The 26,655-nt window shown below is 42.4% G+C and overlaps 1 protein-coding gene across 1 annotated transcript in view; it reads right to left on the bottom strand.

Annotated features, from left to right (window-relative positions):
- Positions 1-3,912: 3,912 nt before the first annotated feature.
- Positions 3,913-26,655, bottom strand: part of DGKQ (diacylglycerol kinase theta) — a 103,421-nt gene continuing 80,678 nt past the window's right edge. Inside the window, exons 19-24 of the mRNA XM_026866487.1 lie at positions 26,245-26,426; positions 24,690-24,790; positions 19,576-19,722; positions 17,903-18,014; positions 12,305-12,457; positions 3,913-11,137 (exon numbers count right to left, since the gene is read on the bottom strand). Of these exons, the coding sequence (XP_026722288.1) occupies positions 11,039-11,137; positions 12,305-12,457; positions 17,903-18,014; positions 19,576-19,722; positions 24,690-24,790; positions 26,245-26,426 (794 nt within the window). The 3' untranslated portion in view covers positions 3,913-11,038. The remainder of the gene's footprint in view (positions 11,138-12,304; positions 12,458-17,902; positions 18,015-19,575; positions 19,723-24,689; positions 24,791-26,244; positions 26,427-26,655) is intronic.

Below are 26,655 nucleotides of genomic sequence, written 5' to 3'. Positions count from 1 at the left end.
CTTGGAGAGGCATCCAGGACACCTGGAATCGATTGCCCCAGGGGTGGAACCACAGCTCCACCATTTGCCATGGACTGGTCCATACTGCACTGGAGAGAGGTGGGGCTCCAGAACACCTGCACTACATTGATGACATCATTGTATGGTGGAACACAGCCGAGGAAATCTTTGAGAAAGGGAAGAAGATAACTGAAATCCTCCTGAAGGCCGGCTTTGCCATTAAGCAAAAGAAAGTCAAGGGGCCTGCAAGGAAATTCAATTCCTAGGGATAAAATGGCAAGATGGGTGTCGCCACATCCCAATGGAGATGATAAACAAGATCACAGCCATGGCCCCACCAACCTCTAAAAAGGAGACTCAGTCTTTCCTGGGGGGCACTGTGGGGTTCTGGAAGATGCACATCCTGAACTACAGCCTGATTGTGAGCCCTCTCTACCATGTAACCTGTAAGAAGAACGATTTTGAATGGGGCCCTGAGCAACAACAATCCTTTGAACAGATTAAAGGGGAGATTGCCCAAGCAGTAGCCCTCGGGCCAGTCTGGGGAGGGCAGGAGGTTAAGAACATGCTCTACACTGCAGCCGGGGAGAACGGCCCTACCTGGAGCCTCTGGCAGAGAGCACCTGGGGAGACCCGAGGCCAACCTCTGGGCTTTTGGAGCCGGGGATACAAAGGCTCTGAAGCTAATTACACACCAACTGAGAAGGAGATACTGGCAGCGTACGAAGGAGTTCGGGCTGCCTCAGAAGTGGTCGGCACTGAAACACAGCTCCTCCTGGCACCCCAACTGCCGGTGCTGGGGTGGATGTTCAAAGGAAAAGCCTCCTCCATGCATCATGCAACAGATGCCACGTGGAGTAAATGGGTTGCGTTGATAACACAACGGGCTCGAATAGGGAACCCCAGCTGCCCAGGGATACTAGAGGTGATCACGAACTGGCCAGAAAGCAAAGGTTCCGGGATGTCACCAGAACAGGAGGTGACACGTGCTAAGGAGGCCCCACCATATAACGAGCTGCCGGATGAGGAGAAGCGATATGCCCTGTTCACTGATGGGTCTTGTCGCGTTGTGGGAAAACATCAACAGTGGAAGGCTGCTGTATGGAGTCCTACACGACGAGTCACTGAAGCTGCTGAGGGACAGGGGGAATCGAGCCAGTTTGCAGAGGTGAAAGCCATCCAGCTTGCTTTGGATATTGCTGAGTGGGAAAAGTGGCCAAGGCTCTATCTCTACACCGACTCGTGGGCAGTGGCGAATACCCTGTGGAAATGGCTGCAGCAATGGAAGCAGAACAACTGGCAACGTAAGGGTAAAACCGTCTGGGCTGCTGAAGTATGGCAGGACATTGCAGCCCGGGTGGAAAACCTCGTTGTGAAGGTGCGCCATGTGGATGCCCATGTACCCAGGAGTCGGGCCACTGATGAACATCGACACAACCAGCAGGCAGACCAAGCTGCTAAGATCAGAGTGGCTCAGGTGGACTTGGACTGGCAGCGCAAAGGTGAACTGTTCATAGCCCGGTGGGCCCATGAGACCTCGGGCCACCAAGGTAGGGATGCAACATACAGGTGGGCTCGAGATCGAGGGGTGGACCTCACCATTGACACCATTGCAGAGATCATCCATGGATGATCCACGTGTGCTGCAATCAAACATGCCAAGCAGGTGAAGCCCCAGCGAAATGGAGAGCGATGGCTGAAATATAGATATGGAGAGGCCTGGCAGATCGACGACATCACACTGCCACAGACCCGCCACAGGAAGCGCCATGTGCTCACAATGGTGGAAGTAACCTCTGGGTGGCTGGAATCTCACCCAGAGCCCCACACCACTGCCCGGAACACCATCCTGGGCCTTGAAACCCAAGTCCTGTGGCGACACGGCACCCCGGAGAGAATTGAGTCAGACAACGGGACCCACTTCCGAAACAACCTCATAAATGCCTGGGCAGAAGAACACGGCATCGAGTGGGTCTGCCATATCCCCTACCATGCACCAGCCTCTGGGAAGATCGAGCGCTACAATGGACTGTTAAAAACCACATTGAAAGCACTGGGAGGTGGGACCTTCAAAGACTGGGACATGCATCTAGCAAAGGCCACCTGGCTAGTCAACACAAGAGGATCAGCCTGTCGAGCTGGCCCGGCTCAGTCGAGACCTCCACGTGCTGTAGTTGGGGATAAAGTTCCTGTGGTGCGCATGAGGAATATGTTGGGAAAAATGGTCTGGTTTAGTCCTGCGCCAGGCAAAGGTAAAGGCAAACCCATCCACGGGATTGCTTTTGCCCAGGGACCTGGGTGCACCTGGTGGGTGATGCAGGACAATGGAGAGGTCCGATGTGTACCACAGGGGGACTTGATTCTGGGTGAGAACATGCCGTGAATTATGCTGTGCCTGTGTAAATTATTACTTTGTTATTGTTAACAGCTAAATGGCAGCTGGACATGACGCAGATGGTATAGAATAAAGGGGTGGATTATGTCCTGGTTCAGCCAGGATAAAGTTTTCCCCAGCAGAGAGAGAGGGGGAAGGGATCTCTAGCCAGGTTATTCATACCATGCTGATGTCAAGTCCAGGGGCGGAACTTTTTTACTGGCTCTTTGGCGGGAACCTGTTTCCATGACCATTTGCGGTATTTCTCTGTATATCTTTTGTCTTGTTCACTGTTATTGTTGTTTATTGTCGTTATTGCCACTGTTGTTTTTCAGACTGTTTATCACACTGTTGTATTAAATTTCTTCTTATTTTAACCCGAGTTTGTGCCTCACTGCCAGCCCGACCGGCTGAGGGTGGGGGAGAGACAACAGCAACATGCTCTCTGGTCCCGGCAGGGCTTAAACTACATTTGCTTTCCCCAGTTAACAGAGAAAGGTCAATTTTTCCTCATTTTTAATGCAAGCTAGTAGGCATAAGTCTTGGTTAAATCGTGAAGACTTCAGGTTTGGGTGTTTTGTGGTTTTGAAGGTCAATATTATGTTTGCTTCCCCTCTCTTCCCAGAAGAGTAGTCCTAAACTGAGTTTTTATATATATAAGTTTTTTTAAATGTAGTTGTAGCTGCTTCAGAGCTTCTTGATTTGCAGCCCAGCAAGGAACAATGGGGTTTACTCTGAGATGCTAGGGCAAAGACAAGCTCTCCCCTGCTCTATGACCAACTGTTGAACAGCGTGGGGAGGAACAATTGCTCCATACCAGAAGGGTTACTACAGCAGCGACATCCTAAGAGGAGGTGTCAAGCCGGTGGACCCCCATCAGCAATGAGGCAGCCCAGGAGCTGATGGCTCTTGACCTCCAGGGAGATGTGGGCTGTCCACCCACAGTGAGTAGCAGTTTCCATCTGGGCTCTGCTCCCTGGACAGCCCTTCCCCTTGCCCCAGCTGACCCCCTCTCTAAGCCAAGGTCCATGGGGTCTGGCCCCTGGGTTGTGCAGGCCAAGCCCACCACTGCTCACCTGAGCCAAGCACAGCAGGGCTGCACAAAGGCCTGTTCCCCACAGCCTGAAAACACCTGGTCATGTACAGTTTCTACAGGAGTGCAAACAGGGCAAGCATGGTACAAAACTACCTTGGAAAATCTGGATCATCATTAAAGTAACTCACAAACCAAAAATGCTTAACACACTGTGGTGCTATCACAGAAAGATTTTACCAGTTACAGTAAGTAATACCCACAAAAATAAGGGTTCTAGAAGTGCTTGAATGTTGCAGGGGTCAAACTTAGTGTGCAGGTGTCATGTGAGAAACTAAAACCTACAGAGTAACACTGCTGCAACACATCCACCCTCTAACTGAGCGCAACCCAATCTCAAACAGGCAAGGTCATGGTATGAAAGTAGTGCCCAGCTGAAACAAAGCATGTTTCTGTTTGCAGAGTATACTTACTATTTTTAAAGCATGACTACTCCAAAAATATCCAGGATATAAGAGACGTTGTATTTTTCACAGACAAATTTTAGTTACAGATCTCTAGAACTTGTAAGAATACAGAATTTCAAATCAGTGCAAAACGTACAATCAAATTAAACACAAAACACATATTGCAATATATATACAGAACTGTTATAACAACATTACCCAAGGACAAACATATGTTCAAATAGAAGAGAGAAGTCCATCTTTTATAAATTACTATTTTAAAACCAATTAGTACACTAGGTATGTTATTTGCAGACAAGTTGCCACAGCATGGTGATTTGCAAGGCAGACACTGAGAAACAAGTTACATCGTTTAAAAGCTTGTTTCTGAGACCAATCCACAAGTGAAGGTGTGATAATGCATTACTGGTTTGAGACACACAAGGTGGAAACAGTTTTCAACCACTTCAATGCTTATACTTAGGCTTTTTTTCTTTCTGAGAATTATTAAGCAGACACACAAAGAATAAGCACTAGACTAACTGAACTGTTCAATGGTCAGTTTACCTTAGCTTGTGGGGCCAAGATGATTTATTACCAATGTATTAGAACATTCACAAGAAATGCTATAAGACATCTTAAGAGTATCTTCATATTAAAATAGTATTCATATAGCGGTTTGAAGTTGGATGATTTAAATAACCAGAGCTGAGATACAGTTATTTAAGCAATAGTCAAGCCACACTTCAAGAAAAATTAAGATGTCATGGGTGGTTCATAAGTAGGAGGGACACAAATCTATAGCAAATTACAAACTCTGTGATGCATTGCATTCAAAGCAGAGATGCTCCCTTCCAATAACCAGAACTTGCAGCTTCAAGGTATTGATTGCTACTATCTACATAATTGCTAATTAAACTATCCCAAGGATAATTTGCTTTTGGCATGTACAGAAAGCTAGAGTTAAAACAGCTATTGCTATGCTACAGATCCCCAGAATTTTGCTTTAAAATAGTAGTTAGTGAAGGCTTTGTAAGCACCTAAAATTACACAATAAATAGCAATTCTTCAAGCACCTCTTGCTACCCGATTTGGCAAGATCAGCAGCACAAAGTAATGGATGCCATGGCAAGGCATGCTGCTAACCGTTTGACACAGGCACATGTCAATTTGTACCTTCCTTCCTTCAACAAGCAAAAGGACTAATGTGTGGCACACCCTGCAGAGAGTGAGAGGACTAGAAGTGCCAAACAGTCACCAGGCTCATAACATTGCTTGCAGTCAAGCACAAGGCTGGGCTCTTTGCACTTTAACCTGCAGTGATTTGCACGGGGTAAAAGTTCCACTTTTTACAGCTGATGTTTATATCAGGAGTTGCTGACAGAAGTGTAACAAAGGATATGCACAATATAAATGAGGCCACATCTTCTGAAATTGTCTCCTAAATAACACACTTGAGCTGTGCATTGACATGTTAAATGGGTGTGTTGCTAGTGTCCTATGAAAAAATACTTTGCTTTGGGATACATCTTTAATATCTACACACATTTATTTCAGGACTTCCCACCAACTTTTTCAACAACACTGCTCTGCTTATAAAACATTCTCATAAATTATCTTCACAAAAAATAAAGTCAATCTTTCAGAAAACATGTTCAATACAACATTTGTATCAGTAGAAATTCTGTCCTATGAGTCCATGGCAGAAAGGCCATCATCTGCATTTAAATCTCACTGAAGGGACATCACCAGGAATCTAATCCAGAAGGCAACTGTTTCATTAATTGTCACGGGAAGCAGAAACAATGCAGAAACACAGAAAGAGTGCACTGTTTCAACCAACGTGCATGGGTTTACAATCAATAGTCGCTGTCCTGTAAACATTGAGACTGCTGGTCTAACTGCAGGTTAAGATTAGTAATTTGCATTCATTTCACTGTGTTCCACACATACAATGACTACACTGCTAAAAAAAAAAAAATACATTAAATAGCAAAAGGAACAAAGGCTTTGAGCTGGATCTCTCCTACAAGCCAAGTGTCAAATCAGTAAATGTTTACATTATAAATAAAACTTTAACATTACTTTTATGCATTATAAAATCAGTCTATTAAACATAAATCTTAAAATAGCAGCCAATTTGTAATTGTTTAAAAATATATATGAACTTTCAGTCAGCCAGCTATAAATACATACTGTGATGGGAAGAAGATATAATTTCTCACTCCCAAGGAGGCTTTCAAGAACACGGTATTAGAGATGGATAGGGACCAAGGGAAGCTGCAGTAAGAGAAACTCTGAAACAGTTGTATTCTACAAACTTGTTTTCATCATTACCTGAAAGTGCATCTTTGCATCTGTAGAATCATCCCCATATGTACAAAAAAGTACAAACATTACAACTTTGCCACACCCTAAGCCCATCTAACTTGCATTTTCTGTTACGTGCAAAAAGTGTATGAAGTGATACATGCACTGCTGGATAAAAGGATTCACTATGGGATTTAAGGGACTACAGGATAAAAGCCTGAAAATGAGGCAATGTTATCACCATGAATCCAAGGTAGTTCAATAGTTGCTGAGTCTTTGCTCCACAGCTGTTAAATAGATGAAGTAGAAATTAACGAACAGTTTAAGCCCAATAGCCAAAGCTCTGTTTTAGAGCAGGGTCTCCATTCCCCTGCTCTCCACACACATTCTCCACATTCTCCACATACTGGTGCTTCTGTTACCAGTTTCGGTATAAATACTGGGCCCAAAGGGCAAGAAAAGCAGCCTAGCAGAAGAGGAAAATGCACAGTTACTATGAAGGCTCCAAGGAAGAGGTGTTGAGGTGCAGGCTGAAACAGAGTATCTACTGCCAGGTATCTCAGTTCCCACTGCAATGCACCCCCGGTTTCAGGGCTGAAGCATGGACTGGCAGCAGTATGCGACGCAGGCCACACCTGCACACACAGACAGTATGTTATAAAATACCCATGCAGCTGAATCTGTTGTGTCTTCAACATACGTCCTTTTTAAGTGTCACAACAGCTCTCTTACCTTCTCTTCCCACAAAATGAAGCTTCATTTGACAATGATACATTTATATGCCAAAAGACTGTTGCAGAGTAATGTGCAGGTGTGAATGCTTACAGATTCCAAACAGCTGATATTTAAAACAAGTACATTATTTGCTCTTTAAAGAAATACAATCTGTACAACACTTGTAAGAGGTAAGAAGATTAATGAACAACTGACTATAACAGTTCCTTATTTATGTCTTGCAGTAGACTATGCTACAGCTTCTTGTAGTTTTTAAAATGCTGCAATAGCCATTGCCATTGATTTAGACATAAAGAGGCTTGATTAATATATAGAAAGAGCAAGAGGACCTCAAACTGTACACATGCAGAGACTATACACTAAACACAGTTGTGCTTTTGCTATATTGCCATTCCCTTAGAAACATGTGGAACCAGTAGGAAAGTACACTCTACCTCCTGTCCAAAACTGGTGACTGAAAGATCCAGAAGCAAGTGCTATCAGAACATTGTAATGCAGCAAAAGCTGTAGAAGTAGGCACTGAGAAAGGAAATACAATAAAGCCTATTTTTAAAGGGTGTGTACATATGTATGTATACACATATATGTACATAGACACACATATATAAATAAACAAAATTTTTTTTGCAAAATAACAGTTTAATTTAAAAATCAATGCATTCAAAACATGAGAAGTTTAAATTATACACATCAAGTGTAAAAGTCATGGGGAAAAAGCAGCAAAGTTTCTGAAGTAGCACCTGTATCTCAGTGATGAGCTTTTGAATTTTGGTTCTCCTAATTCAAGACAGAGGTAATGTGTTTACCCATCAAAACAGATTTTAACCAACTGATCACCTTCTCTGGTCTGCAATAGTGGGGCATTTGAAATACACCATGATGTTCAGGACCTTTCTCACTCCCATGCTGGCAAAGTCTAGTAGGACACTAGTAAAAGGTCAGGAATGTGTAACCCAGCAGGACATATGCTATCTGTGCCTGCCATGGCTTACAGGCAAGGTAAAAAGTCAGGGCAGTGGAGAGAGGATGAAGGAATGTGCTCAGCATAGCAATGAGCCTGCATTTCTTCCCTGTCTATAAATTATGGTTCCTGGTTCTGCATCCCTGATGTTGATTAACACCTGTTTTGACAGAACCGAGCCTCTTCCCCAACATTTTTGTTACTGCATTATTTAAAGCACTTGGCCATATGATCACAAGGTTCTCACATAATGTTACTTGAACGCTCAGTGCCGAGAATAATTTATCTGCTCGCTATCATGTAAATTATACTGCATTGTTTTGTTCAAAGGAAAGGCTAAGTCAAAATGTTTCATATTAACTACAGAGTTATCTCCTCTTCAAGGAAGTCTTATATACTATGGAAAAAAATACTTCTCACATACTGTGCGTGATGCAAATGTCAAAAAAAAACCCCAAACTTGATGTACTGGCCTTTACAGTACCTGAAACTGACACATCTTAATAGAGGGGTTAAATAGTAAGTTTCTCCTTTTAAAAGCTTGACAGGAGCCTTCCTATCTCAACTGCCCAGAAATCTGTTTTGTCTTCTAAGCATTATTTTATGATGCACAAAGGCTTTAAATGCCAAGGGTGTTTTTCTTAAGATACGTTTTCATTTCAGTGTGTCACTCATCTGCTCAAACTACATGTTGGAGTTTTTTTTCTGGAAAAAAAAAAAAAAAAGGGAATGAAAAAAAAAACCTCAAAACCCTCCTGTCCTCCACCTCTGGCAGTTGTGAGAACACATTTGTACTTCTGTGCCACGCTGCTACCACGATGCTATCCCTGAGACATACTTGGCTCATACAGTGTTCCAGGGATGGAAAATTCCCATGGAAGGATATGCCCCAGTAAAGGGCCCTCTTATTAAAATACTGTGACCCCACAGTTTCATGTTATTTCAGGTAACAGATGCTAAGAAACAGGGAGAAACAGCCATGCCCTTAATGAGCCATGAACATGAAACACTCTGTCAGCTGCATGCTGCAGGATTATCTGTATCTGGAAGAATAGTAAGACAGGTTTATTTACTTGGGCTGCAGAAGATGGTCAGTACCAGCAAGCTTAAAGCTTATGCATGTCTTCTATAACGAAAAGTCAAGTTTTAGTGTCAGAACACTAAGAACAGAAGGAATCACTGGACAGGAAGGAGAGGCTGCAGGCGGCTGCCACTTTTGCACAGCTGTTTTGCCTCTGTTTATAGCTTTAGCTGTATCATTCTGTTGCTATAGATTACTGTCTCGCAGCATCCACATTCACACCCTCATCTGCACCATGATTGGGGAGTAGAAAGTGCAGGTAATGCTCAGATGTTGCTGAAGCTGGCACAGTGCTCAGAGTACGAACTGATCAAAAAGACCCAGCAAGAACTGCCTCAGCATGTAGCTGGCTCCAACACAAAACGGCTTTTGTATATTTCAGTTACACTGAAGTCCCCTGAAGCAGCTGCAGATGTTTTTCTAGACACAGTGGCAAGAGGAACGCTCCTAAATGAATTCATCACTCAAGTGGCACGTCATCCATAGCCGTATTAGTTATTATCGTGCAATAGGGGACAAGTAAGCCCACTGGCTAGCTAAATGGGCTCTGGCCAACATGGCTTAAGTAGCTCCAAGCAGCAGGTGCATACAAGTTGCAAAACCATGCAGCTCCCCTGCACCACAGCTGGCTCAGAGGGCCCCTTGTGTATGACACTGATCTGAAGTGGAAGGTTCAGTCACCAGAGAACCATGGTCAGATGAGACCAGCAGAGATGTGAGTGAAGACCAACACAACTACAGCTACAGACAGCAGATATGTGTAGTGTATGACTGGACCAGCATGTCTGCTCTAGCACCAATCTCTAGCAGGAAGCTGTAAAAGAAGTACTGGATCCCCATATCTTCAGCAGATGGGTAAGCACAGAGAGGTGATCTTGGTCTCATTGGAGCTGACAGAGGAACAGCCTCTGAAGATCAGACACTCATCTAAGTGAGAAAGACAGTCACTTCTGTTCTTGGAGCCATGCCTGGTAACAACAGCCACCAAGGACTTGAGAAGGCTGACCAGCTAAGTGAGTTTTCATGACAGCTATCACATTCCCAGCTACCTGAAGCCCACAGCATGTTACATGCACACTACAGGCTTCAACACCTCCTAAGGCTCCTCAGTGAAACTACACTGTACTTCAGCTCTAAATAGGACTGTGCTAATCTACTTATGTGAACATTAATTAGTGGTGATTCTTTTAGTCTTTGAGCTTGCTGTTAAATAACAGTCCAGCTGTGACAAATTAATGAAAACGAAACAGCACAAGTAAAGACAAGATGAAAAGTCTGGTGTCAAAGAAAAAAAATACAGTGTAATACTGCCTTGGGTATTCTCGTTCTTTTTTTACATTAGAGGGGTAGTTGCTGAAATTCAAGCGTCTTTTAAAACAGGCTTTGGCTGAATAAATAGGAGAAACTAAGCTGCACTTGATAACTTGCCCTACAAGCTGTTTCCCCTCCATTTATATTGTCCAAATACTGTTGAAGTAAACTCTCTGAAATGTTTTGACTCAACTGTTCTTGTACTTTCTCTCCTCCTAGTGCACTGGGCTCCTTTTATAGAAATTATTTCTCCTGTGTTTTGTATTCTTCTCTTAATGGTAGTGCTGTTTCAGCTGTGCTATTTGGACTGATCTGAGTTCTCAGCAGCTCATGTCTTTGTGTTTTTTTTGTTGGGAGGCTACTGTGAGCATTATTTTAAAGGAGCACATTTTCATTTATGGAACAATGCACCAAAGTTTATCTATGGAATGATTTTCTTTAAGAAAAAGCTGGGAGGAGGGGAAGAGTCTTTGTGAAGATGCAGAAATCTCAGCATTTTGGAATCTCTGTTTGGCCTCAGTTTCTATATACGTGAAAAACCAGGAAATGGCTTACGGAAAAGCAACCCAAAGTAAACATTTCAGATGAGACAAGTAGTACATAACAGTTATTTGTCACAACGAGGCACTGTCTTTGAAAGACGAAGTAGAACCCAGTACTATCAAAACACAATGAAAGGCACACTCATCAGCAACCCTCTTCACCAGTTGTCTGCACTCAGTTTTTACTGAACCATCTTGGTATCTACAGTAGGTACGCTGTAGCACTTCTGAGCACAGCTCTCCACTTAGCGTCCTCCTTCAGAAACTGAAACGCTATCCACTCTCATCTCTCTCAGGCTTCCAGTTTTTTTCTGCTTCTGCTTGGATTTTTTCAACATATGGACCTAAACCAGAAAGTTTTAAGAGAAAGTGAGTATTAAAATATCTGTAGTCACCTGTAAGCAGACCTAAGGCAACTAACTACTAAACAAGTAAATTGTTGGAACTACAACAGAAAAACATTTAAATACACAACTATCTGAAGCACCTATCCTTATAAAGCTATAGGATTAACAGCTTTTTTTACATAAACATATATACACATGTATGTATATGTATATAGATGTATAAGGATAGGTATGTGTGTGCATATATATTCATGTACACACATATACATACACATATATACAGATGACACTATTGGTCACTAACCTGATAGAAAGATAGAAATATTTCTCACTGGAAGGACAAGTTAGGTTTGTTCTCTCTCTCTTTCTCTTTTTCCCCCTTTCTCTCAGGAAAAGAATAAAGTTTAACATATTCCAAAACATCTGAGGTATCACCCTCTTTTTCACCCATTTTTCCTCTGCAGGGGCCATTGTTCTGGTAGCCCTTCCGGTAGGGCTACATATTCTCCAAGATTGCCTGTAGCAACAAATTTCTGTGAGTTAAAAAGGGATACTTAAGGTAGCAGACAAATGTGTAGACTGGTGTGCATGACAGTCAAGTACTGCAAAATGTTTATTTCACAGTTTCAATGTCAATAGAGAAGTTAAATTCTTAGGTAGCTGATGCTCTTTTCCTCCTACATATACATTGAGATATCAATGAAAAACACACACTGATTACTCCAAAGTCTCTTTTGCTCAGACCTTCCTCCTCCATTATTCAGTTTTCTCCTTTGCTGCTCTCTGACGGACCTTCCCTCCTCCAGCACTGTCAGCAGATTGCTTCCTACCTTGCACACTGCAGCACTACCATCACCCTCATAACTGTGATCTGCTTCAGGGCAAGCAACACTGTCTGGAGATCTCAATACAGGGGAAAAAATTAAATCACTAGGCTGAAGCTCAGGGACTACATTTTTAAACACAAGCCTCACCTGAGCCCGTGGAAAGGGCCCTCAAACCATCCTCTGTAGAAACGGCTATGTGTTTATCCAACAGTTATCACACCACGCCAACTAGCTCCTTTAAAGTTAAACATTAGAACACAACAGACAAGCAATATAATATGGTAATACCCACTGGAGAAACAAAGTCAACTTGCTAAGAGAGACCTACAGCCAGTACCTTTGGTCCTGCAGCAGAAATAATAATCTGGCCAGGGGCCTGTATCCAGGGCTCTCCATCAACTTGAACTGGAATTGGCTTTAGGAGGGTTACACGAAAATATGAGCCTTGGGCTATGCGAATTCCTGATCGAAAACCACCTTGGACTTGACCCTGTTAGGAAGTAAAAGCCAGGATATCAATCACCCCCATAAAGAAGGAGCACAAATATTAGCTACACTTAAAGTGGATGGATAGAATTTTATTCTCACCCAGCATTTTAAGTTTCAAGTAAAAGAACTTCTTAGACAAAATCTGCATAGGATGCCTTTACTGATGCAGCATTAATTATTTAAGTTAGTGCATAAAGAAGAACTCAGACACCCTTGCAGGCTGCCAGAGCCAAAATAACTTACACAGTGAAGTAATTTGTACACTCAGGTTGGCCAAAGAGCATGCACTCACAAAGGTTTTGTTTGCTTTTACCCTCCCCCTCCATAATATAGTAAACACATTTTCAAAACACCTAACTATGCACACAGACACATATGAAACTCAAAAGTCTAAAAACACTTTATCAAACAGGGAGAGAGAATTTTGCCAAACTCAACTACATATATTCAACTACAGCTAGCAGCTGTTGACTGTAAAAAATGAAGCAAAGTGAACTTTGCAGCTACATGTTCTCTTGGGGAAAGTGTACAGACACCAAACATGGAGGTAAAAACCTTAACAGAAGATAACAAAACCAGAGCACAGGTTTGTTAGCATCTATATTCCAAATCAATAGGTACAATCCTTGTTGCTTCTAACATCACAAAAATTTTAAGGATCTCTCCCAAACCACTTCTTTCAATGGAATGTTTTGTATTTGTCTTCCTTAAAAGATCTAAATTACAAAACAGTAAAGTTGGCCAATACCAAAGGTTGAGCTGCACAATTTCAAGCACCCACCTTTCCTTCGTGGTTGTATGGATTATTTGTCACAGTTACCTGACCACTAATACTTCTTCAGCAGCAGATTTCATAAGACAGTGAAATATGAAGACAAAAATAACGCACTATCTTACAGGACTGCATTGCTAATAGCAGGCCATTGTAAAAATATCTAATACATGGAAGAATTAAAGTTACACAAATTGAGTCACAATATTCTTTGCAGAACTGGCATACCATCTGCTTCACATAGCATTTGGATCAAGAGCAGGTAGCATCAGATTCTCAGAGACAGGTGTTAGGAAGCCTGTGGCAGATAAATATAAAGCCACCTGTCTGCCCTGATTGTGATAAGGTATGACAAGATTTTTCACAAATACACTATCTAAGTGAAGAGTGGGTGTTTCTGAAATATTAAAATAAAATCTTATTTTAATGCCATGAACTGTTTGGTTTTGACACCATGATATCTGTTATGAGAATGCTAGTGCATTCCATAATATATATATATATATATATATATATATATATATTTGCATTTCACATATATGTATACATATATGTTTCTGGCCTTGGTTCAAAGCCTACTGAAGCCATGAAGCACTTCTCTCTGCACTTTTAACAAGTTCGTCATACTCCTATTACTTCTTCATATCCAATCACAGGTTTCTTCAGTTTCCATTCCATCTTTTTTCAGTTTCTATTCCATCTTTCATAGTCTGGCACCTAAATATGGATCTTCAGGCCAGGCCAATGAAGAGGTGATGAGAGGGCACTTCAGTCCATGAACAGGCAACACCAGCTGCAGCTGCACTCCTAACATCCACATGCTTTGTGGATGGAGTGCTGATGCTGCTAATGAATTCTGTTTATGGTCTATAACCAGTTCTGTGTGACACAACAAGTACCTGAATAAATAGTGGTATAACCTTAACACAGATGTGTACTTCACTTCTCTCTGCACTTTTAACAAGTTCGTCATACTCCTATTACTTCTTCATATCCAATCACAGGTTTCTTCAGTTTCCATTCCATCTTTTTTCAGTTTCTATTCCATCTTTCATAGTCTGGCACCTAAATATGGATCTTCAGGCCAGGCCAATGAAGAGGTGATGAGAGGGCACTTCAGTCCATGAACAGGCAACACCAGCTGCAGCTGCACTCCTAACATCCACATGCTTTGTGGATGGAGTGCTGATGCTGCTAATGAATTCTGTTTATGGTCTATAACCAGTTCTGTGTGACACAACAAGTACCTGAATAAATAGTGGTATAACCTTAACACAGATGTGTACTTCTTCACAGACTCACTTCATAGGGAAGTCTGCTGCCTCCCTGGGGCCTGCGTAAGGACCTCACAGCAAAACTCCGCACCCTAGTGAGACCCAAGAACTACTACCCTCTCCTGTTTTTTCAGGTAGGTAGTGATGACATCAGCAGGAGAAGGCCTAAAGCAATAAAGAGATATTTCAGGTCCTTGGGAAAACTGCTTAAGGGGTCATGGGCACAAATTGTGTTCTCCTCCATCCCTTCCGGTTGGGGGGATGGATGAGGAAGATTACAGGAGAATTCAGCAGATGAACGGGTGGCTCCAAGACTGGTGTTACCATCTGGCCTTTGGATTTTTCAGTCATGGGATGATATACAGGGCACCTGACCTTTTGTCATTAGATGGAATGCACCTGTCCCAGAGGTGGAAGAGATCTTGGGGCAGGAGTTAGCTGGGCTCATTGAGAGAGCTCTAAACGAAATTTGAAGGGGGAAGGGGGAAAAATATCAGCCCATATGGAGTGCATGTATACCAATGCACACAGCATGGGTAACAAACAGGAGGAGCTTGAAGCCATGATGAAATAGGAAAATTATGATGTTGTTGCTATTACAGAAACACGGTGGAATGTCCCCCATGAGTGGAGTGCACCAGTTGACGGTTACAAGCTCTTTAGGACAGACAGACAAGGAAGGAGAGGTGGTAGGGTGGGTCTCTATGTTAAGGACAAGTCCTAAACATACAGTGTACAAGTGTAGTGAACACAGGGTAGAGTGTCTTTGCATTAGAATCAGGGGGAAGACCAACAGGGCAGATGTTGTAGTAGGAGTCTACTATAGGCCACCCACTCAGGAATGAGAGGTGGATGAGGTATTTTATAGGCATTTAGGTGAAATCTCACGATTGTTTGCCCTTGTTCTTGTGTGTGACTAAGTTCCCAGACATCTGCTGGAGATACAACACAGCAGAGTGGGACCAGTCCTGGAGATTCCTGGAGTGTGTGGCAGATAATGTCCTGACACAGCTGGTGAGTAAACTGAGCAGAGAAGGTGCCCTGCTGGATCTCCTCTTTGTGAACAGAGAAGGACTGGTGGATGATGTGGCAGCTGGAGGCCAACTAGGGCACAGCGATCATGAAATAATAGAGTTCTCTATTCTTAGAGAGGTCAGGAGAGAGCTAAGCAGGACTGACATCCTGGACTTCAGAAGGGCTGACTTTGTCTTCTTTAGGCACCTGCTTGAAAGGATCCCCTGGCAGACTCTCCTGAAGGGTATAGGGGCCCAGGAAGGCTGGGCGCTCTTTAAGAAGGAAGTGTTAATGGCTCAGGAGCAGGCTGTCCCAAGGTGCTCTAAAAGAAGCCGGAGCCAGAGAAGACCACCCTGGCTGAAGAGGGAGCTTTGGCTGCAACTCAGGGAGAAAAGGAGAGTTTACAGCTTCTGGAAGAAGGGGCTAGACACACACAGTGATTACAAAGAGGCTGGGAGGCTATGCAGGGTGCAAATCAGGAAGGAGGTCTAAAGCCCAACTGGAAATTAATCTGGCCTCAGCAGTCAAGGACAATAAGAAAAGTTTCTATAAGTATGTCAGTAGCAAAAGAAAGACCAGGGAGAGTCTCCATCCCCTGCTAGATGCAGGAGGAAATGTGGGAACAAGTGATGAGGAGAAGGCTGAGGTGCTTAATGCCTTCTTTAGCTCAGTCTTTAATAACAAGACTAGCTGTACTGAGGGAATCCAGCCTCCTCAGCCAGAAGACAGAGACTGAGAGAACGACCCCCCTGCATTCCAGGAGACAGTCAGTGACCTGCTGCATCACACAGACACACACAAGTCTATGGGAGCAGATGGGATACACCCAAGGGTGCTGAAGGAGCTGGCTGGGGTGCTCGCCAAGCTGCTTTCCATCATTTACCAGCAGTCCTGGCTGACTGGGGAGGTCCCGACAGATTGGGAATTGGACAATGTGACGCCCATCTATAAGAAGGGTCAGAAGGATGATCCGGGAAATTACAGGTCTGTCAACTTGACTTCGGTGCCCAGGAAGCTGATGGAGCAGCTCATCCTAAATACCACCACACAACACGAGGGACAACCAGATGGCTCAGGTCCAGTCAGCAGGGAGGGAGGTCCTGCTTGACAAACCTGATCTCCTTCTATGACAGGGCGACCTGCTGATTGGAGGAGGGAAAGTCTGTGGATGTAATTTACCTTGACTTTAGCAAGGCCTTTGACACCATTTCCCACAGCATTCTTCTGGCAAAAATGGCTGCTCAAGGCTTGGACAATCGCACACTTCGCTGGATAAAAAATTGTCTGGATGACCAGGCCCAGATAGTTGTGGTCAACAGAATTAATTCTAGTCGGCAGCCAGTCATGAGTGGTGTCCCCCAGGGCTGGGTTTTGGGGCCACTCCTGTTTAACATCTTTATTGATGATCTAGACGAAGGGATCGAGTGCACCCTCAGTCAGTTTGCAGGTGACCCCAAGTTGGGTGGGAGTGTTGATCTGCTCGAGGGCAGGGAGGCTCTGCAGAGAGACCTGGACAGGCTGGAGCCATGGGCTGAGCCCAACTGGGGGAGTTTCAATAAGGGCAAATGCCGGGGGCTGCCCTTGGGCCACAACAACCCCCAGCAGCGCTACAGGCTTGGGGAGGAGTGGCTGGAGAGCTGCCAGTCAGAGAGGGACCTGGGGGGGTTGATTGACAGCTGGCTGAACAGGAGCCAGCAGTGTGCCCAGGGGGCCAAGAAGGCCAATGGCATCCTGGCTTGTGTCAGCAATAGCGTGGCCAGCAGGGACAGGGAAGGGATCTGACCCCTGTACTCAGCACTGGTGAGGCCGCACCTCGATGACTGGGTTCAGTTTTGGGCCCCTCACTCCAAAAAGTACATTGAAGGACTCGAGCATGTCCATAGAAGGGCAACAGAGCTGGTGCAGGGTCTGGAGCACAGGTTGTAGGAGGAGCGGCTGAGGGAACTGGGGGTGTTTATTCTGGAGAAGAGGAGGCTGAGGGGAGACCTCATCGCCCTCTACAGCTACCTGAAAGGAGGGTGCAGAGAGCTGGGGATCTTTAACCAAGTAGTAAGTGACAGAACAAGAGGTAATGGCCTCAAGTTGCACCTGGGAAGGTTTAGACTAGATGACAGGAAGCATTTCTTTACAGAAAGGGTTGTTAGGCGTTGGAATGGGCTGCCCAGTGAGGTGGTGGAGTCCCCATCCCTGGAGGTGTTTAGGAGTCAGGTTGACATAGCGCTGAGGGATCTGGCGTAGCTGGGAACTGTCAGTGCTAGGTTAACAGTTGTACTAGATGGTCTTCAAGGTCCTTTCCAACCTAGTTGATTCTGTGATTCTTAGGACACTGTTTGTTAAAAAAATAAACCAGTCTGAGAAGTCTGTTCTTACTGGGATGCTAACTTACCATGTGAACAACACCTGTCACACCAACAACTTCCAGCAGGCCGTCATCAATGCGTGGTTTCTCAAAGCGGTTATCACTCTCAGACCCCCAGAGATCAGCTCCAGACCCCCAGCTGCAAAGAGAGCACACCACAGTTACTGTCCATGGACCTGCCATCTGTCACAGAGCACCCTGCCCAGTGATCTGATAGAGGTGGCTGGTTCACCATACTTCAAAAGCTAGACACTCCAAGCTGGAGGAGACAACACAGATTTCCCGTGCCATAAAAGCAGGAAGTGTTTTCCTAAAATTTGGAAGACTTCTGACCAGATCTTTTAAGAGTGAAAGGAGGAGTGAAGTAAGTAGTTTCTATTTGAAAAAAAAAGAGTAGGTAAGAGAAAGTAACTCCACAGAGTTTTAATTTGCTGGGAAATACAGATTACAGCTACACCAGTCCCTAACTTCCAAGACTTAACATAGATCTTACTGGTCTCAAAAATATTCATGGAAGCTACTGAAGAGAAACTAAAGCTAAAACAAGTATCAAGATTTTCTTCTTTTACCTGGCCAAACTTACTTGCAGTTAAGCAGATATTCTTGTACTTCAATCCTCTGAAACGCTTCTGACAATTTAACGGCATGTTGCCTTTTGTGCAGTATTGACCCTCCTTACTCAAATCACTTGCCTATTGCTTTAGTGCACTGACTGCTCATTACTTATCATGGTCTTCTCCACAGTTCTTATGTGCAATGTATACTTGTGCATATGCACGTGCACATACATGTGTGTACGTGTAAATATACATGAATAGAAAGTTGAAACATTTTCAGACTAAAACAGAAATAAATACAGGTAGTTTAAGATAAAAGTGTACTTGAAAAAAATAGTATGGCAGCACTTACTACCTGCTGGTTTTGTGCAAACAAAAAACTTGCCTCTACCAACAGCACGGGTAAGTTAGCCAGATTTCCTGCAGATCTGCCCTCCTTTCTTCCACAGCAGTAACTCTTTGGCAGCACCCAAAACCCTGCAAAAGGTACCTGAACTATGGGTTTTCCACAGCTACCAGATTAGAATCATCAACTCCACATATACTGACCAGCTGGCTGTAGGGCCTGGACACTATTTGACAGCTGAATCCTGGCTGGCCTTCACTGCAAGAACTGCTTAGGTACCTGGTCTCTGGCATGCCAGAAAGTGTGTGCAAGTTGATCATCTCCGATCCTTCTGCAATCCGGTGAAATCTGGCAGACCATTCAAACAGTTTGGGGGAGAAGGAAAATTATAGTGGACAGAAGCTACAGACCTATAACCATGCCTAGAAAGTCAGGTTTTACTAAAAAACTGCTCCAATGAAGTCTGAAGACCTTTGGTGAGGAAATAACTCCAAATTACTGTTAGGACACAGAAGAACTAGCAAATGTAAGGGGGTTTGCACTGGGAAAATAAGATAGTACCACCTTTATGCGAAGTGAGATTGTGTTTCCAAGAAACAGAAAAACAATGTCAAAATGGTATTAATTAGGCACAGTTGCAAAGCCAGCAAGTCAGGCAATAATCAAAAATACCCAGTAGCAACCATGTATTAATCCAGACCATCTAACATTTTATCTAACCATTTGACATTTGATGCTCAAATACCAAGCAGCACTTCTTACATACAGCCACACAGGATCCTTCCTCTCCTTTTTACCTGGGTATATTAATAAAAATGAGTCCTTCTATACTTGGTAACTCCACCTCGTGCTGGTCCACTTGAAGCTTTATGTCTTTGTGAAGATTTCTGGTATGACTTATCTTCTGCAGCCCAACTTTCACGTAAACTCCTTTGTTGTGAAACCTAAGAACAGACAAGCATTATGTAACTATAAAGCATGGTCCTACATAGCACTCTTCCTTTAACATCTAACAGTACTGTCCTCCAGCAGGTATGTTGAAAGTTTTACTGTTAAAAACCTCTCCAAGTTCTTGTAGCTTTGCTGCAGAAACAAAGCATAGGCCACAAATTGCTACTTTATATACCCTTTACTTAAGTGATGATTTGTGCTGTTGAGGCACGTGGAGATCTGTGAAATTTTATTACAGAAAAGTCATCCCTTCTTAAAGCATTGCCTGAATGCAATGCCTCTTTGAAATATAAGCTTCTGGGCTAGAAAATTAAGACTTAGAGGTCTTCAAGAAACATTTTAAAATGTTTTGTCATGCAATGCTAGAATAGTTAAGGCACAAAATCCTTTGTAAGTCTTTGCTTTACATATCACTAATTCATTTGAAATATACTCAGCTGTAGAAACTTAAAATGTGCTTAGTAATGTTAACCTGTGACAGAGCTCTAACATCTCTAATTTTAGAGTAAAAAAGATGAGGAAGACTTTATGCCATCCCTAGAAATGTCAACATATTTTAAGAATAACGTAAACAAATGTTAGTTAAACATGCACAGTATTTTCTTCTATAATGGAAACCTTTTGATACATGGCTTTCAGGGCACTCCTAAAATAAAAACCATACATTTCCATTACTTGACCCTACTAGCACATGGGTGTCATTTGAATCCAACTCTGCAAAATGTCTCTAGCATTATGTGTAAATATCGTAGACATTCAAGTGGGGAAGACAGCCAGTTTAGCACGTGGGTTATAGTCAACTCTTCAGACAGAGACTGTTTAGTTCTTTTAAATTATTACACTGGGAATGATTAGTCCTACACATCAACAGTTTTAACAGCACTGAATTAAAGGTATCTGACATAACACCATTTAAGACATACTTAACATATGCTTCTACTCCAGAAAAGACAATAAGACATGCCTATGCTAAGACAGGTTTTGTCTAATTTGGATACAAATCAAACATGACAGAATATCGGTAGGAAGAACAATACTTTAAATATCTCCAAGAAGTACTATTTTTAGTGGTATGAAGAAGGAAAAAAAGTATATGATACAGTATCATAACTGAAGTCAGTTCTGAACTACATGACTTCTAAGAAACATTTATTGACCACTGACATCCACAGGATCCAGAGAAATTGGATACAGCACCCTGTGACGCACAGCAAAGGGTAAATCTGTCAGAGATTAAATCTATCGCTCCATTCTTGTGTATTTATTCAATTTCATTTATGTATCTTACTAGGACAGTAAGAACAAGTAACAATGAACAAACTGATTTCTGTGATACCATGCCAATTCCTACCCAATGGTTTTGAAGGTGACTGAAAGATTTTATGATTAGAATAGCCAGCCAAGCTTGGAAGGCTGGTCTTGGCACATCCACCACTAGAGAGAATCACCACCCCTCTTTGCACGTCTACATGTGGAACATGACCTGGAGAGAAAGTGTCCATGGAAGTTGTCAGTCTACTGCTAGCAGTAGCAAATAACATACTAGCTTGCTCACTTGGGTAGAAAGAATATGCATCTCCTAAAGCAAACTCTTGGTTAGATACATTTTGGAGACAGTAGTTTCACCAGTTAATTAGCAAGGCAGGAGCAATATAAGGTGTCTCCAACACCTTATTTGTGCTGAAGGAAATCAAGGTTTGTATTAGGTGAGAGCCACATTGCAGTCATTGCTGTAAATGACACTGATAGGGCAGGGTGTTACATGGAACTCATCCATCCCCATGTCCTTCATCAGCTCAGCAGCAACACTTGCATCATTATGTCATCCTAGAACTATTTTGTATGCTCTCTAGAGAACAGACATGAAAGCAACATCCTACTGCTCCAATGAGTTGGGGGATTTGATCTACACAGCTCAGGAATCACCCTTTGGTTTATTTTTCTACAGAAGATACACTACAATTATAGCAAACATTCACATACTACCTGATGTCCCACAGGCTACACTTATAAAGCTACATAGACCCTTCCTGAGGGACATGCTGAAGACTGGACTGATTCTTCAGTTTAGCTAATTGAGTATCTCATAATAGATAAAGTTAAAAAGGTGATCCTACATATGATCAGTTTCATGGAGTATTAAACAAGTATTTAAGTATTGCAATACTGTATGTATCTTTCATAGAGCAAACTGAAAAACACCCTTTACTCTTTTAAGTCTCATGACTCAGGGAGACACTGTAGCATCAATTTACACTGTTAGTTTAATCATCTCTGTGGCTGTAGAAGCAGCAAGCAACCCTGGTGTCCAGAGGAAGCAAGACCGCCAGTTACTGCTTTCCAAGCTTTCATGAAAACAAAATAAAGAAGCCAGTCCTCAAAAGTTATGAAGAAACAAAGTGAGCTCATGCAGAAAGCCAGAATTCTCAGAACTCTTGCCAACTGCAGCACACCCAGAAGGGCAAGTTTGAGGAACTCCTTCTGAAAGGTAACGGATAAGAGATCTGTGTGCCAGGCCCTTTTAAATGAGATGCAACTTCCCATAAGCGCTAATGAACAGCTAAGTAACATCTCTCAGGAGGAGACCTTAGAACTGCAGCATGGAAAGCTATCAAGCAAAACAAAATGACTGCCTTTTATCTAGTCCTGCAATTCAACAAGCCCACCACTGGGTGGGAAACCACCACCACACAAGGTAAGAGCTCTGACCTATAATTAGTATCTGTTTTGGCACTTTTATTAGGGTTATCTTACTGACTGGGAAAAAACTTTACCAAGTTCACATAAAGAGGTCCCAAGATGGAAAAAAATGAGTTTAGACAGGAGCAGTTGTAGCATTTTAAAACCCACAACCGACAAATCAAACAACCAATAGTTTCAAACCTTCTGCCCACCAAGAGAGATGCATTAAATCATGCAGAATACTCTCTTTGCCTTACCTTACATCCAGAAAACTGCCTGCCACAGCAGTCTCCTGCTAATTTTGGACAGCACAAACAAGATGTGGTCTCTTCTGTAATAGGCAACCCTAAAGACTGCTCCAGGATCCCACGGGAATGGGGGAATGAAGGCAGATGCCCTGATCCTTTTAACTTTCACGCTGTGAAAAAAACTCACATAGCTTGGCACTCAACAACGTAAAAACCATCGCTGCCACAACATACACTACTTCTATCTGCCCTGCAATGCATATTTAGCACTAAATTCCCTGCAGTGATGTCATCACTGCACTGTGAACTGTCAAAGGTAAGGAGTCCTGAGCATGTAAAGAAACTCTACAGCTTGAGGTCAGAGAGCACACAGCCCATTTCTCTTCCAAGGTTACCTGCAATTTCTGTTGTCACAACCTGAAACTTCCTGTTCTGCTCTCAAGAGCAGGCAGTTCACATGGCAGCAGCAGTTGCATCTGGCATTAAGTAGCCACCCTTCCTAGCCAATTTACTGAAAATAATTTAAAAAAAAAATGCTAATCTTGCTGGTAAGAGTGTGTCCTTGCATGTCATGGGAAAGGGTAGAGCCAGAAATTTTAACAATCATTAGAGGCAGTGAAAAGTAATAATCATGTGTCAGCACTGTTAGCCTGCACAAGCTGTTTGTCTTCTGCAAAACCATACCACGGTATCAATTCATTATTTCATGTTTCTTTTCCAGATCTTAAATCACAGAAATATACAACCCTTCAGATTTACCAAAACCACCCCATCATGTCTTCCTTCCCACATGTCCTTCAAGACATCTTGCTTACATGCTGTCCAAATATGAATGTAAAAAGTCTGCAAGAATGGTACCAAGTCCTTACCCATCGCACTGCAGGTGTTGCACACTGTGAACTGAGATATAGATTTAAGGGATGAAAATCACACAGGGCAATAGAAGTCTAAGTATAATCCTTAAATACAGTGGCAATAAGAAAAGGACACACCGTTTAAAGTGCTGCAACTTTGCAAAGTCAAACTAGTATATTTTAAAGGCAGAATGAACATAACACATTAATTGTACAAGCATATCTAGAACTGCTATACCCAAACATTGCCCGATTTTACTACCTAAATTGTTTTTAATCCAGTGGACTGAAAATGAAAACTAGTGCCTAATATTAAGTTATGTACCACAAATAATATCCTGTCCTACTCTGTTTTTAAGAAAAAAACATGAGCAGTGCCTGTAATGATAGACAGAACATGGCAAGATAAGTGGGATTACACTTCATTACACTCATAACAGGTCAGAGAACATTTTTAATAGTCCAGATTTGAATACTGCATAGTTGTAAACTGCTGTAACTCTCTGGGACAACCAAGAAACAATTTAGAGTACATTGGGGAAAGCAGACAAAACCAGTTTCTACAAGGAATTACTGATTAATTACACAAATATGATTTTTCTTATCGATTTCAGTGATTATGGGAAGAATAAGAATTACTATTATTGATTGATCTGCATGCCAGAAAGGAGAAAGGTCTCTCTCCACACCTTTTTAATCACTTGAGATAGAGATCTTTTTTTGTCCTCATTACCAGACTGCAAGCACAACCACAGCACTAAGCAAGGGTGGGAAAGGTACAAGTAAGTTCTGAACAGCATGTTTATTCCTCATGTAGCAGCACTACCCTTCCCCTTCCTAAAGGCTTTGAATAAGAGATATTTCCATTACCCCAAAATTTCACTGAATTCAACACTGCAGTTATTGGCAAATAAGTATGCTGAATAATAATGACAGGGCTTCCAAAACTTGCTTTGGTGCTCTCTTGGTTAAAAAAGAAGGAAAAAAAACCCCAAACCACCCTAAATTCTGTGTCTTACGAGTTCCTGGCTAACTTAATTCCTCCCTGTGCCAGCTCTGCCTCAAGCAATATTGTTTGTGGATACCTGTAGCATTTCAAGATTATCAGCCATAGTGTAAGTTGCAAGTTATTCAATACCACAGTTCATCCTTCAACCCTGGTTTCCCCAGGATTACCTGCTATTAAATTTCCCTGGTTCTTCTTCTCTAGCATGATGAAAGTCCAAGCTCAACTCTGCGTCAATGCCAAGACCACAGTAATTGTTCATCTGTACAATCTGACAAAAAAATATATTGTATTATTTCCTCATGTTTATAAATGAAGATGTTCCGAAGTTTTTCAAGAAAAGAAAGCTTTGCAGATTATCCTTCCAAGTCACTTGCATCTTGACAGATTCTGGAAAACATTTTCCAAAACACTGTACTAAAAATAAAGCTGTACAGACAATTGTTGACTTATGTAGTCATTATTTCCAAAGTATCAGAAACTTCAAAATGTAATTGTAATTGCAAATAACAAGCATAATAAGACAGAAATAAAAACAAATGCAGAAATAGAACCAACCCAGCCTCTCAAAGTGATTCTGTGTGGTAACTACACAAGTTACTGAACACTGAACGCCACAATTATTTTTGGCATGAGCCATGGATTTATCATGACATCACTGGGAAGATGCTCTTCCTTACTTTAGAAGGTGACTGATTTAGGCCAGATCAGTGAAGAATTTGACTTCACCTACTCAGCTGAATTTTAAATAGTTTCCCTATATGCCAATCTCAAGTTTCTACAGATCTCATCCATTTCTGCAATTAATTCTTCCTTTGCATGTCAGTTCATTCCATAGCTTTTCTATCCTAGTCCTTAACTCTCCCACGCTTCACCCACAATAAGAAGATTAGGCACTCAGGGAAAAATCAACCCTTGTCTCCATGATGTGAAAAACAGTAGGAACCTGAGCAACTTAAACCCTCCAATTGACACATAATGCCTAGGGTTTTCCAGAGACTGGATTAAAACCTTAGAGAACTGCTACTATTATTACAATATCCTACTTTCTTTTTGCCACCCCCTTGTTCAGCTTCTTTCTTTTGTCTGAAGATAAAGAACCAGGATTCACACAAAGCTCAGAAATCACCATCTACAACAAGAATTTTTATTTTCCTAAACAGAAACAATTAATATGAACCAAGGGACCAGGACTTTCACGCTAAAAAATTAAAACTGATGCCAAAATAAAAGATACAATGGCAGTAAGATGACAGAAGGATTCACTTCCTGTATATGCTACCAACTCAGTAATTTTTTAAACTGTTTAAGGTAAGATAAGAGTACTTTGTGGGGGGTGTTGGTTTTTTGGTCGACACTCCTGTTTCACTAGTGTTCTGGGAATTGTTTGCCATTCCTTTAAAAAACTTTTCTTATTAGAGAAATAAATTTCTTGCCCACTGAAGCACATAGGTATACCGTTGTCACTTGAATCTTTTCACTAATCCTCTATAAGAAACTTTTTGCCAGACAGCTATGAAGTGTGTTCTGCAGCCAACCAGTACTACCCAAACTGAAGAACTAGATATAGATGTATGCTGTGTTCACTAAGGAATAACTCAGTAAGGCCCAAGCTGAAAGACAGGAGAGCACTAAAAGATTAAACTACATTAATGTCTATTTTCTTTGTGATTTTCACTAGAACAACAGTTCCTAAGAATCAAACCCAAACAGTGCTCAGCTCACCTTTGGAGGCTCAGGTTCCGCAACGCCATTCTCTGCACCTTCAGCTGGTTCTTCTGCATCCAAAAGGATAGTCCAGCGATCCATCAGAACATCGTCTGCCTCATCCACAGAAACCAAAATCGAGTAGGGGTCTTCCCCACTGTAACCAGCTCCCCAGCGCAAGACCCTCCCTAAGTCATTACCTGGGCAACAGTGAAAAACCCCAAAATATCACTGCATTTTGTAAGTTAATTAAAAGCATCAAAATTGCACCAGCCCTGTTTCACAAATCAAATTGCCTTAAGGTGCTCCAAACAAGTCACAGAAGTAATCATATTAGGCTGAAAAGTTAACAAGTAAAAAAAAATACCTAAGTGTTGTTGTGGCTGCATATGTGCTTAGTATCACATACACATATGCTGTCTCATCTGA

The sequence above is a fragment of the Athene cunicularia genome (genome assembly GCF_003259725.1).
Source record: "Athene cunicularia isolate RWA chromosome Z unlocalized genomic scaffold, athCun1 chrZ_part3, whole genome shotgun sequence".
Lineage (NCBI taxonomy): Eukaryota > Metazoa > Chordata > Aves > Strigiformes > Strigidae > Athene > Athene cunicularia.
The sequence above is the reverse complement of the archived record's forward strand: the minus strand, read 5'-3'. Positions and strand labels throughout refer to the sequence as shown.